At 34.9% G+C, this 13,494-nt stretch overlaps 1 protein-coding gene across 2 annotated transcripts in view; it reads left to right on the plus strand.

Moving 5' to 3' along the window:
• Positions 1-13,494, plus strand: part of MICU3 (mitochondrial calcium uptake family member 3) — a 114,198-nt gene that overhangs the window by 44,252 nt on the left and 56,452 nt on the right. For both annotated transcript variants that reach the window (XM_007516278.3, XM_016185238.2), the window contains exon 3: positions 7,400-7,431. In XM_007516278.3, the coding sequence (XP_007516340.1) occupies positions 7,400-7,431 (32 nt within the window). The remainder of the gene's footprint in view (positions 1-7,399; positions 7,432-13,494) is intronic.

The following is a 13,494-nucleotide window of genomic DNA, read 5'->3' on the forward strand; positions in this document are numbered from 1 at the left end:
ATCCAGCAAAATGGAACTGCACAAAATGACTTTACTAGATAAGAAAGAATAAACAAAGTTATAGTAGAAAAAAAGCAGGTTAACTATTTGGGGGTTACCTTTCTTTAGAGGATGTCAGGAATCTGTCAAGGAAATTATATAACTAGTGCTGATCAGGCAATTCCTGATGGATTGGTTTAAGATTCCTTTTCTGGGAGAGCTGAAATGTAATTAGTCTCAGTTTGGTGATGTGGGGATTAGCAAAAGTGGCTCCATTTTGGACCTGTTGCCCTGCTTTTGATAGTTGCTTGCCATGATTAGTTACCTTGTGTTTTGGGAACATCTTTCAGAGTGAAGATAGATTGGAGAGGGCCAGTGTAGACATGAGCAGTTCAGAAAGGAGATTCTTTTCAGGATTCAAAAACTTCTAATGATTGTGGGAATAGTGATGATGGACTAATGAATACTAATGATTTCTGGCTGGCTTAACTTGATGGATGGCAGTAGGGACCAAAAAGGGGAAAAAACTACAAAAAGAGAAGATATTAAGGGAGCAGATAAATCTGGATCTTGGTCATTTATTTCATTTTATTGAAGATCTTTGTCCAAATAAGCAATTATTTAATAACCTGCTTATAAATGTTAAATAGGTATTTTAAGTTAAGTTAGAACTATTAGAGCCACTTTTCTTCAGACACAAGTATATGGAAAGATCAAATATGAAAATAAATCTTCAAGATCTAATGTATACTGTCTTGATTGCAGTTGCTAATATTGTATTGCATACTTGATACTTCCAATAATAACAACAAATGGCAAATATATGAAGTGGGAAATTCATAAAAAGATAAAAAGTGATAACCTAGAAAACTTCCTACTTCCAAATTAAGTACTGATAGATTAATTTTGATGGTTTAGAATTTGGATGTTGAAAGAAGACTAAATATAAATATATACTTAGGATTTATTTGTACATAATTTTAAATTTAATGTGTATGGGTGAGATTGGCTACAGAGACTGTATAGTTTAAGAAAAAAGATGACAAGAACAGATCCTTAAAGACCCCTTACACTTTAAAGATTGAAAGTGCAAAGACTTGTAATCTTTTAAAGGATACATATGAGTGTCTAGAGAAATAGGAAGAAAGTTAGAAAAATATGAAGTAATAGAAGAAGTCAAAGGAAATTTGCAGAATGGTTAGTTGAATGGAATACTACTGAGAAGTCAGATTAGCTGATCAGATCAGATGAAGAAAGAAGTCTAGTAGATTTAGTGATAATGAAACAATTGATGATTTTTTAAAAATAATGTTTCAGTGTAGTGAATAAGACAAATACTAGATTACAGAAGTCAGTAGAAGATGTACATAATGAAGACAGTTGCAGTTGTTTGGAAACAATTCACCCCCTCACCTAACACCAGGGGGTATGAGTAGCTCTCACTCTGAAGGGCGAATCAGCTCCCTTGTGCTACAATTGGGTGCAGTGACAGATGAACAGATGAATGAATAAGAATGTTGTGGTCTTTATACACAATGGGATACTGCTCAGCTGTTAAAAATGATGAAGTCATCTCCTCTATCACATCTTGGATAGATCTTGAAGAAATCATGTGAAGTGAGATAAGCCAAAAGGAGAAATACAGTGCTCTCACTTATAGGTGAAACTCAAGAACCAAGGAAAGAAAAGGAAGATGCAAGGTGAAATTTGGACTGGGAGTGGTGTGTTGGATCAAAGTAAAGAACTATGGGGAAAAGGAATGGGAAGGAGCGGAGAGGGTGTTGGACTCTTGGTGCATAATGATGGACAGGACCTAAGCTGGGGCAGAGTGTGCATGTGTACTACAGACGTCTATGATGGAAAAATGAGAAATTTTACTCCTGAATCAGCAACTGTACTGTGAACCATTACTTCCCAATAAAATAATCTTTAAAAAAAATGAAATGAAGGCATTGGATAGAAGATATTCAAGATACTTGCCTGTAAAAGAGAGGAACTAAAGTAGAAGTAGAATTTGAAGTAGAAATTTCATTGTCCAAGTGTTTAATAGGGGACTTTGAAAATAGCAACTGGGCTTGTGAGATAGCATAATGGTCATGCAAATGCCTTAAAAGCCTGAGATCTGAGATCTCGGGTTTAATCCCCAGCACCACCATAAGCCAGAACTGAGCAGTACTCTGGTCTAAATTAAAAAAGAAAAAAAACATTTTTTAAAAAAAGAAAGAAAAGAAAATAGCATCTAAAGGAGAGGCATAAGCAAAACTATGAAAAAAAATGGTATACTTGTAGTAGTTCACTTTGGGAATATTAAGTTAACAGTGGTAGAAATGACTAGACATTCATATGGTCCCATTTGTTGAGAAATCTAAGACTATGATAAAGATATATTTTTCTGTGCTCCTTTTGCCCTCCATTCCTTCCTGTTCTCCAGGAAATATTTATTAAGTCTTACTATGTACCAAATATCTCGCATTGGGATTGTTTTTATATTTTTGTCTTCTTACAATATGGTATGTTTCCTGATAGTAGAAATTCCACATGTACTAAAGACCCTTCTATATAAGTAGACATACACATATTCCATACATCTTTGTTTAATTTTGTATGATGTGAAGTTTGGTATTTATTAAATTCATATAGATTTGATAAAAATGATCAGGCTTCTTGTAATATCACTTAAATTGTGCATCAAATTTTATATAATTTTCATCAAATTTAAATTTGAGAAATTAGTCTTTTTTTTTCACCCAGGTTATTTCTGGGGACTGATGCCTGTTGCAGTCCACAGCTTCTAGTGAGCATTTCCCCCCTGCTTTTCTATAGATAGACGGTGAAAGGCAGAGAGACTGAAAAGGAAAGAGACAGAGGAGAAGCATCACAGCACTGTGTCGATGCCTATGTAACTCCCTGTCATCCACCCCCCAAAGATACTGCAATGTAGTGGCAGAGACTTGAAGCTAGGCCCTTTCACATACTAACAGTTGCTCTCCACCTGGTGAACCACTTCCTGGTCCCAAAATCACATAAAATAAGAAATGTAGATCCATTTTTTTAAACCCAGGATATTTGGGGGCCAGGAGTTGGCACACCTGGTTAAGTGCACACACTACAGTGTGCAGGGACCCAGGTTCAAAGTACTGATCCCCACCGGCAGAGGGAAAGCTTTACAAGTGGTGAAGCAGGCTTGCAGGTGTCTCTCTGTCTCTGTATCTCTCACTCTCCGCTCAGTTTCTGTCTCTATCCAATAAAAAATAATTTTTTAAAAATTAAAGAAATATGATATTTGTAAAAAAAAAAAACTTTTTCAAAACTATATAGTTTTAATGAGAAATGATAACCTCAGAAGAGAAAATACTATATTCATATCTAAGCAGTATGCTGAAATAAGACAAAGTTGTGTAAAAATGTTACACTTGTTTACTATCTTTGCAAACTTGGTTAAGTTACCTAATCTTTTGTTTCCTCAGTGCTAAATGTAGAAACATAAGTAGCCTCATGAAACTTCTTGAAAATTGAATACCATTTGTGTTTAGTATAGTGCCATAAGCACTTAATAAATATTGATTGCTGGGAGTCGGGCTGTAGCGCAGCGGGTTAAGCGCAGGTGGCGCAAAGCACAAGGACCGGCATAAGGATCCCGGTTCGAACCCCGGCTCCCCACCTGCAGGGGAGTGGCTTCACAGGCGGTGAAGCAGGTCTGCAGGTGTCTATCTTTCTCTCCTCCTCTCTGCCTTCCCCTCCTCTCTCCATTTCTCTCTGTCCTATCCAACAATGACAACAACAATAATAACTACAACAATAAAACAACAAGGGCAACAAAAGGGAATAAATAAAGAAAATAAATATTAAAAAAAAATAAATATTGATTGCTATTTTTATCATCACCATGATTTTTTAAGTATTTGATGTATAATTCATGTTGGCATTCAACAGGAAAATTATATGTTATGTAAGTATTTGCTTAATAACTATAATTCAAATAAATGTTAATCATTATATACACCTGGTTATTGATTTTAACTTTGTGTCAAAATCCAGAAATTTTATCTTCCCTACTTAAACAAGATCCTATAAGTTGACTTATAGAACAAGAATAAGTAGTTGAAATTTTATATATAACTTCAAATAGCATTATTATTTTTTAAAGATGTGTCTAAAATATTTACAATAAAATGAACATCAATCTATAGCATAAGAAATAAAATGTTTTCAATAAATTGAAGTTCTTCTTCACCCAAGATACTGTATATTTATATATGTAGTAGTCACCCAAAACAAAGAATTTAGAAAATCAGAAAATCCTTTGAAGAACAATCTTAATGGCTCTCTAGTCTTTATATATTAAAAAAAAGAGATAGTAATATTGAACATGGTGACACATCCAGCTGAATGAATATGCCTTTTGTGAATAATTTACCCTGGAAATCTCATACACCCTACAAAACTCGAGTGTGTCTGACTTCCTCTTTTGATTAATAGCTTCTGCACATTGCATAAGAGCACATACATATACTTTTGCACTGTTTATTTTCCTTCTTTTCTTAGTGCTGTATTTCAAAACCCAGAGAATAATATACATTATTTATATTTTCTATATTATGATAAAGAGGATGTCTTTATAAAATGGATGTATGCAGCATCATAGTTTAGGTCAAATGCTGAATTCTTTTTTGCAGATTTGTTGACACTAATCACTTGATTATAAATGTGTATAAATTATTTTGAGTAAAGGAAGAATGTTACTACTATATAGGAAAGAAATATTACTCCATTAAATAATTTTGCTAAATTTTATAGTATTTGATTCCCTGTTGATCTTTTTAAATAATGTGTTTTTATTATGATAAAGACACAAATAAATAAATAAATAGGGTGATAGAAAGGGATATAGATGGAAAAACTTGCAGCCTGTTCTACCACTCATGAAGCTCCATCTTCCTCCCTTTGCCCCCACCTACTGAAAGTGAGGACTGGAGACTTGAATCTGGATCTCTGGGTATGATAACTTGGGCACTTGATGAGTTGCAATACTGTCAGTCCCTCCCTTTTGATCTTAAATGAGCTAATGAGGCCAAGTGGTGGCGCAACTGGTTAAGTGCACACACTACAGTGTGCAAGGTCCCAGATTCAGGTCGCTGGTCCCCCCTCACAAGCAGAAAGCTTCACAAGTGGTGAAGCAGGGCTGCATGCAGGTGTCTGTCTTTCTCGCTCTCTATCTCACCTTCCCTCTTGATTTCTGGCTGTCTCTATCAAATAAATAAATATAATTTAGTTTTTTTAAAAATAAATAAATAAATGGGTTTGCCTCTTTCTTTTTGGGCGGGGGGGACGGTTAATGGTTTACAGTACAGTTGTTGGTACATGGGTACAATTTCCCTTGATAGATGTCTTCAAAACAGCTTATGCTGCTTTTTTAATATATATATATATATATATATATATATATATATATATATATATTCCCTTTTGTTGCCCTTGTTTTATTGTTGTAGTTATTATCGTCGTCGTTGTTGGATAGGACAGAGAGAAATGGAGAGAGCAGGGGGAAGACAGAGAAGGGGAAAGAAAGACAGACACCTGCAGACCTGCTTCACCTCTTGTGAAGCGACTTCCCTGCAGGTGGGAACTCGAACAGGGGCTCGAACAGATCCTTATGCCCGTCCTTGTGCTTTGCGCCATCTGCTCTTAACCCGCTGTGCTAAAGCCTGACTCCCTGTTTTGTTGTTTTTTTAAATATTTATTTATTTATTCCCTTTTGTTGCCCTTGTTGTTTTATTGTTGTTGTTATTGATGTCGCTGTTGTTGGATAGGACAGAGAGAAATGGAGAGAGGAGGGGAAGACAGAGAGGGGGAGAGAAAGATAGACACCTGCAGACCTGCTTCATTGCTTGTGAAGAGACTCCTCTACAGGTGGGGAGCCCAGGGCTGGAACCTTGCGATTCGGGCCTGCTGCGCTTAACCCGCTGCACTACCGCCCAGCTCCCACTTGTGCTGTTTTAAAAAAAGAAAACTGTATAGCAAAGCTAGACAGTCTTAAATATTCTATTTTATTCTATATTACTACTCTAATAATAATAATAGTTATTATTAGTTTAATTGCCACCAAATTTAATGCTAGGACTTGGAGTCTGCATGCAGATGGATTCACTGCTCCTAGTAGTCTTTTTTTTTTTTTTTTTATCCTTTTTACTTATTTTCTTTCTTTTTATTTGATAGATCAGAGAGAAATAGAGAGGAGATGGAGAGAGAGAGAGAGAGAGAGAGAGGAAGACAGAGAGAGAGAGAGACCCGCAGCACAACTTCCCCCTCTGTAGAGGGTGAGAGGCCTGAACCTATGTTGCACAAATGCTAAATTTTATATATTGCCTTCATTAACTGTAGTTAATTACACACATTGTCATGTAGAAAAATTAATTTCTCTCACTGTAACATACCTGAAATAGTTCATATTAACAGTTTATCATAGAACAGTATCATAAGACCTAGGCATATTCCTGGAAAGGTACTAGAGATCCCTGTGTTCAGTTTTGAACAAAGGAAGCAGCATTATTCAAAGCACATTTATTTCAATATGCTAAAAAATTATTAATGTTGGAGAGCTTTCATGGTGTGGAGAGGAATCAAAAATAAAGTGGCTGTACAGGAGGTAGCACAATGGTAGAGCTTTGAATTTAAAAGTATGAGGTTCTAAGTTTGATTACCCAGCACTGCTCTGGCCTCTATCTTTCTGCATTCTTTCTATTTCATGACATAAATAGAATACATATAAAAAACAAAAAGAATGAAAGAGAGAAAGAAAGAAAGAAAGAAAGAAAGAAAGAAAAAGGTAGTGAGACATGTATTTTATTCAGCTCTATTTTATTCCAAAGCTGCCTTTTAAAAGTTAATAGGAAAAAAAAAAAAGAACAACAGACAAGAATCTCCTTCTCACATTACCTATGCTTTTTCTTATTTCGTTGTCTCATGGCCCTTGACTTTAGAAAGACCTGACCTATGAATTAATTTCAGAGACAACTAGTATGGTGAAATTATAACACCTTAAAATTTTAATTTCTCTATTTTAAAATTTTATATTCTAGTATGAGTATTTAATAATTATTACTTATGTTTTTTTTTTTAACTCAGAGACTGTTTAACATGATGTTTAACTTCATTAGTCTCAAAGTTCCCAAGGTAAGATTATGAAAAATGTGCTGCCTATTCTGCTGATATTATATATTTTAAATAGTTTATAGTACATGAACCAAATATATAATATACATAAAACACTACCTTAAGTTCAGATCTTGAGGCTAAAAAAAGTCTTCATTTTTAGATATAATCTTAGTGTTATGAGTCATGGTTATTGATGGATACTGAATTTGGATGTATTTTACACCAAGCATTTATTATCTAATTGTCTTGTGTTTATTTATTATAGTTGCTAAAACGTGGAAGTCATTTTCCAAACAGGTAAGGTAAAGCTCTTAGTGTATATGCACATACTCTATCTATCATCTATCTATCTATATATATGGATTAAATGTGATATATTTTTTCTTATAAATAAATCATAGCAAAAATTATTTTTTAAATTTCTTTATTGGGGGTTAATGGTTTACAGTTGACAGTAAAATACAATAATTTATATATGTGTAACATTTCTCAGTTTTCCACATAACAATTCAATCTAGGTATTGCTACTAGGTATTGCTCTGCCATCATGTTCCAGGACCTGGGCCTTTCCCCCCACCCTAGAGTCTTTTACTTTGGTGCAATACACCAACCCAGTCCAAGCTCTGATTTATGTTTCCTCTTCTGTACTTGTTATTCAAGTACAGAATATGCCTATGAGTAAGATCAGCCTGTATTTATCCTTCTCTTTCTGACTTATCTCATTTAACATGATTTCAAGTTCCATCCAAGATGAGGTAAAGAGGTTGAATTCACCATTTTTTAAATATGTCTTTCTTCTCCTTTTATTTTTTAAATATTTATTTATTCCCCTTTGTTGCCCTTATTGTTTTATTGTTGTAGTTATTATTGTTGTTGTTGTTGCATAGGACAGAAAAAACAGAGAGAGGAGGGGAAGACAGAAAGGGAGAGAAAGACACCTGCAGATCTGCTTCACCGCCTGTGAAATAACTCCCCTACAGATGGGGAGCCCAGGGTTAGAACCCGGATCCTTATGCAGGTCCTTGCACTTTGCACCACGTGCGCTTAACCCGCTGCACTACCGCCCGACTCCCAGAGCATTTTTTCATGTTTGTTGGCCTTTGGATCTCTTCTATAGTGAATATTCTGTTCATGTGGTCCAGGTGGTGGCGCAGTGGATAAAGCATTGGATTCTTCCACCACTCCTGGTGGCCATTTTTTCCTTTCTTTTTTTCCCTTTCTGTTTTATTTGATAGGAAAGAGAGAAATTGAGAGGGGAAGGGAAGGGAGAGAGATAGAATGAGAGACAACTGCAGACCTGCTTCACAACTTGTAAAGTATACCCTCTAGGAAGAGAGCATGAGTTCAAACCCAGGTCCTTGCCCACAATGCCATTTGCAAAAGAATATAGCAAATTGAAAAGGTGTTAGCCATTAATAAAAAAGCATTGGATTCTCAGCCATGAGGCCCTGAGTTCGATCCCCATAGCAAGTGATATCTTTCTCATGAATAAATAAATAAATTATTTTTTAAAAAGTCAGTCTTTTATTTAAATCTTTTATATTTATTTATTTATTTATTTTCCCTTTTGTTGCCCTTGTTGTTTAACATTGTTGTGGTTATTGATGCCATTGTTGTTGGATAGGACGGAGAGAAATGGAGAGAGGAGAGGAAGACAGAGACAGGGAGAGAAAGATAGACACCTGCAGAATCTGCTTCACGGCTTGTGAAGTGACTCCCCTGCAGGTGGGGAGCCGGGGGCTCAAACCGGGACCCTTCTGCCAGTCCTTGTGCTTTGTGCCACCTGCGCTTAACCCGCTGCTCCACCACCCGACTCCCAAAAGTCAGTCTTTTAAAAAATATATATTCTGTTCATATCTTCTCCCCATTTTTGGATAGGGTCTTTTTTTTTTCTGAGTTTGGTGAGCTGTTTATATATTTTGGTTATTCGCCTTTTGTCTGATATATGGCATGTAAAGATCTTTTCCCATTCTGTGAGGGGTCTCTTTGTTTGGGTGATGGTTTCTTTTGCTGTGTTTTAACTATTAGAGTGATGTTGGCTTCATTGAAGCTGGAAGAGATTATTCCTATGTCTTCAATATTTTGGAAGAGTTTTAAAAGTATAGTTATTAGAAGTATAGTTATTAGAAGAAGCATACAGGAAAGTGGGCCCTACCCTAGGGTCCTAGGACTGGGGAAAGTTTAGGCTCTATAGTGGAAGTGTGAGGGGAAGCAATTACAGAAACCAGACCTCCCACCTTCTGCAACCCACAATGACCCAGGGTCCATGCTCCCAGAGGGGTAGAGAATGGAAAAGCTATTGGGGAGGGGATGGGATATGGAGATTGGGTGGCAGGAATTGTGTGGAGTTGTACCTCCCCATCCTATGATTTTGTTAATGTCTCCTTGCTTAAGTAAATAAATAAATAAATAAAATAAAATAAAATAAAAAAGTAGAATTATTAACTCTTGCTTGAAGGTTTTGTAGAATTTATTTCTAAAGTCATCAAGTCCTAGACTTTTATTGTTGGAAAGATTCTTAATAACTGCTTCAATGTCTTTGGCTGTGATTGGCCTGTTCATATTTTCTAGTTCCTCTTTGTTTAACTTTGGAAGTTTGTAGGTATCTAGGAACTTGTCCATTTCTTCCAGGTTCTCTAGTTTGGCGGCATATAGTTGTTCATAGAAGCCTCACGTGGTACATTGGATTTCTGTGGTATCTATTGTGATATCTCCTCTGTCATTACAATCCTATTTTTATGAGTCTTCTCCCTTTACCCCCCCTTTTATTGGGGGATTGATGTTTTACAGTCAATAGTAAATACAATAGTTTGTACATAACATTTCTCAGTTTTCCACAAGCAGTACAACCCCCACTAGGTCCTCTGTCATCCTTTTCTAGGACCTGTACTCTCCACCACCCACCCCAGAGTCTTTTCCTTTGGTGCAATACACCAACTCCCTTTTTTGTTTGTTTGTTTGTTTTATGAATCTAAGTAAGAGTCTGTTGATTTTGTTTACTGCAAAGAGTTATTTTTTTACCCTTCAGATTAACAGAAATTAAAAAGGTGGAGGAGTTGGTAAAAATATGGATCAGTAATTCTGATATAAATATATATTGGTATATAAAATTTAGAAAGCAGTTTGATATTATCTACCATAATTAAGATACATATAATCTATGCCTAAGAATTCCACTCCTCAGTTTAAATTCTACAGGACTAGGGTAGAGAGATAGTTCACAGAGTATGGTTTATGCCTTGCCATCCATGCAGCCCACGTTCAAGCCTCAATGCCAAGTGGTAATGCCATAGGCTCTAGTGCTCTGGTATCTTTCTATATCTGTCTATCTAGCTGAATGAAAAAAAAAATACCCAGAGCAGTGATATTGATCATATGTGAGGCCCCAACTCTTCAATAAATAATTAAATAAATAAGTACTATAGTATTGCATATACAGTGCCTTGTAAATTTAAAAATTGAGTATATCCTATGATATAATAACTACTGACCAATGCATTTACCTAGAGTAACTCTTGCTTATTGTAGGAGAGGTTCACAGGGATGTCTGCATATTGTCCATGTTGGTCAAATAAAATGATACAATAGCAGTAGTAAATTTGATAAATAAATGTTTATATATTTGTACAGTGACTAATATACAACAATGAAAACAAATTATAGCAATGCCTTAGCTGGAGGAATCTCAGAAACATAATGATAAAATAAGCAGTTGACAAAAATATGAAGTATAATTCCATTTGTATAAATTATCCAAATAGGGAAATGAAATCACATTGTTTAAAGATACATCTATATGTGTGAATATTAAGGAATTATATATATGACAATATTTATCTCTGGGGAGTAGAGAATGATCACCAGTCCCTAAAAGCCTTTTAAAATACTGATTGTTTTCTATTTCTGAAGTATTTTAACTTTATATTTAATATGTATTACATTTATTTTATTTTAATTTAGATTGATTGATTTTTCAGAATTAGTTTTCATTTTTAATTAATTAACATTTTATATGGCACTGGAGAATGAACCCAGGCTCTAATGCAAATACCTTAACCACTGAGTGACCTTCCTGTCTAAATATTTCCCTCTTTGTATTTAGTAAAGGGGAAAGGAAAAGGAATAAGAGAGAGAAAGAAAGAGAAAAGGGGCCAGTTAGTGGTGCACCCAGTAGAGCACACATTATACAGCGCACTCAGACCGAGGTTCAAGTCCAGGTCCATACCTGCAGTTTGTGTAACTTCAAAAGTGGTGAAGCAGTGTTGCAGATGTCTTTCTCCCTCTCAGTCTTCCCTCTTCCCTTTCAACTTCTTTATCTCTATCCATAATTAATTAATTATAGAAAGGGATAACAAAGATACCACAATACCAATCCACCCTCCCTGGAATTCCCCAGTTGTTATCTAGGATGTGCCCATGTGGTATGGGACTCAAACCTAAGACCTCATGCATAGTAAGACATGTGTTCTACTGAGTGAGCTAGTACTCAGTTCCTGGAATTAGTTTTATAATTTATGAAATGGATTATAATTCCTGGTTTTGGCTTTGACTTTCCTGTAATAAAGATTAAAAGTCTAGTTATCTCACTAATAAGCAAAAAAAAAAAAAAAAATTAGCTAGGATGACCACTGTATAGGAATTCAACCTCACTAGAAGTCAGTGGTGTTCAGATTATACCAGTTTCGTGATGCTATTTATAGTGATCAAATTGTCAGCTTTCAGAAATTTAATAGCACTAATATTAGCAAGGTAAAACAAAGAAAGAACCAGATAAGAAAGTAGATTGGTACATTCACTTTGGGAAAAATTTTGCAATATCTAATAAAGTTGAAAATATATATAAAATTTCTAATTTTAAATATTAATACTAGAAATGCATTTGTGTATTTGCTCCAGAAGCCCTAAATGTGTTCCCTGCAGCATTGATTTCAATACCCAAAAAATGGATGACAGAAGCAATATAAATGTTGATCAGTAGAGAAATAAAACAACTGTGAATCTATATATGTCAAGGGACTACATATTAATCCACAGCTAAAATTAATAAGAACTAAGTTTACCAACATGAAGAGATACAGAAAACACACGATTGAGTAAAACAGTGCATTTCAGCTGGATTTACCAAGAAAATAAAAAGATTTAGAAGTTGGAGAGGAAAGAGGAAATATATAAAAATACAAAATAACATTGGATTACTATGTGTACAAATTGGACAACTAGAAGAAATTAATATATTCATAAGAATTTATAACTATCATAATGAAATGCAGATGCTAATATAGTTCCAGTGCCATTTTTCACAGAAATGAAACAATCCTAAAATTTGTATGGAATTGTAATTAATTTCAAGTAAAACAATCTTGAAAAAGAAGAACAAAGCTGGAAGCATCACACTTCCTGATTTCAAACTATAGTACAAGCCTGTAGTAATTAAAATGGTATGGTATTGGGGAAAAAAGTGGATATACAGGCCAATGGAACAGAATCATGAGTCCAGAAATATTTCATGCATATATGGGCAATTAATTTACAACAAGAGTAGTCAAGAGTCAAGAATATGTAGTATGAAATAATTGTCTCTTTAACAAGTGATACTAGGGAAATTGGGCCACTACATGCTAAAGAATGGGTCTGGGCCGCTAGCACAAAAATTACCTTAAATCTGAGATCATAGCACGTCTGTAAGAAAACAGGTGCTAAGCTTTCTGACATAGGTATTGACAATATTTTTAATTTTACACCAAGATCAAAAGCAAAAATAGACAATAGGACTATATCAAACAACTTTTCTGTATAGCAAAATAATCAACAAAAAGAAAATAAACGCACTAAATGAATGAAATAAAATTTTAATTCTAGGCAACCTCTGAATTACAATTCCTTTTTTTTTTACTGACTTACTAATTTTTCTATAATACATACTAACTATATAATAAGATAAGTGTATTTGTGGTCTGGAAGGTGGCATAATGAATAAATCCTGGGACTCCACCAAAGCATGTGGTCCAAAGTTTAAACCCCAGTACCATATGTACCATATTGATGATCTGGTTCCCCCCTCTTTTTCCTCTGTCTCATAAATAAATACATAAAACTTTTTTAATGAGAAAAATATACTCATTTAAGAAAACATTCGTAGATCCTCTAAAGAACAACTATACATCTTTTTGTGATGATGCATTGATTTTTTTTTTTAAATAAGAGACAATAACTAGAGTACCATTTAGTTCTGGTTTATGGTGGTGGCAGGCATTTAACATGGGAACCTTAGGACCACTGGCACACGAGTCTGGTATGCTGCTGGCTGTGCTATCTTCCTGACCCAAATCAATTGCAATTCTAGGAAATAGTCATTTCATC

Source organism: Erinaceus europaeus, chromosome 2 (genome assembly GCF_950295315.1).
Source record: "Erinaceus europaeus chromosome 2, mEriEur2.1, whole genome shotgun sequence".
NCBI lineage: Eukaryota > Metazoa > Chordata > Mammalia > Eulipotyphla > Erinaceidae > Erinaceus > Erinaceus europaeus.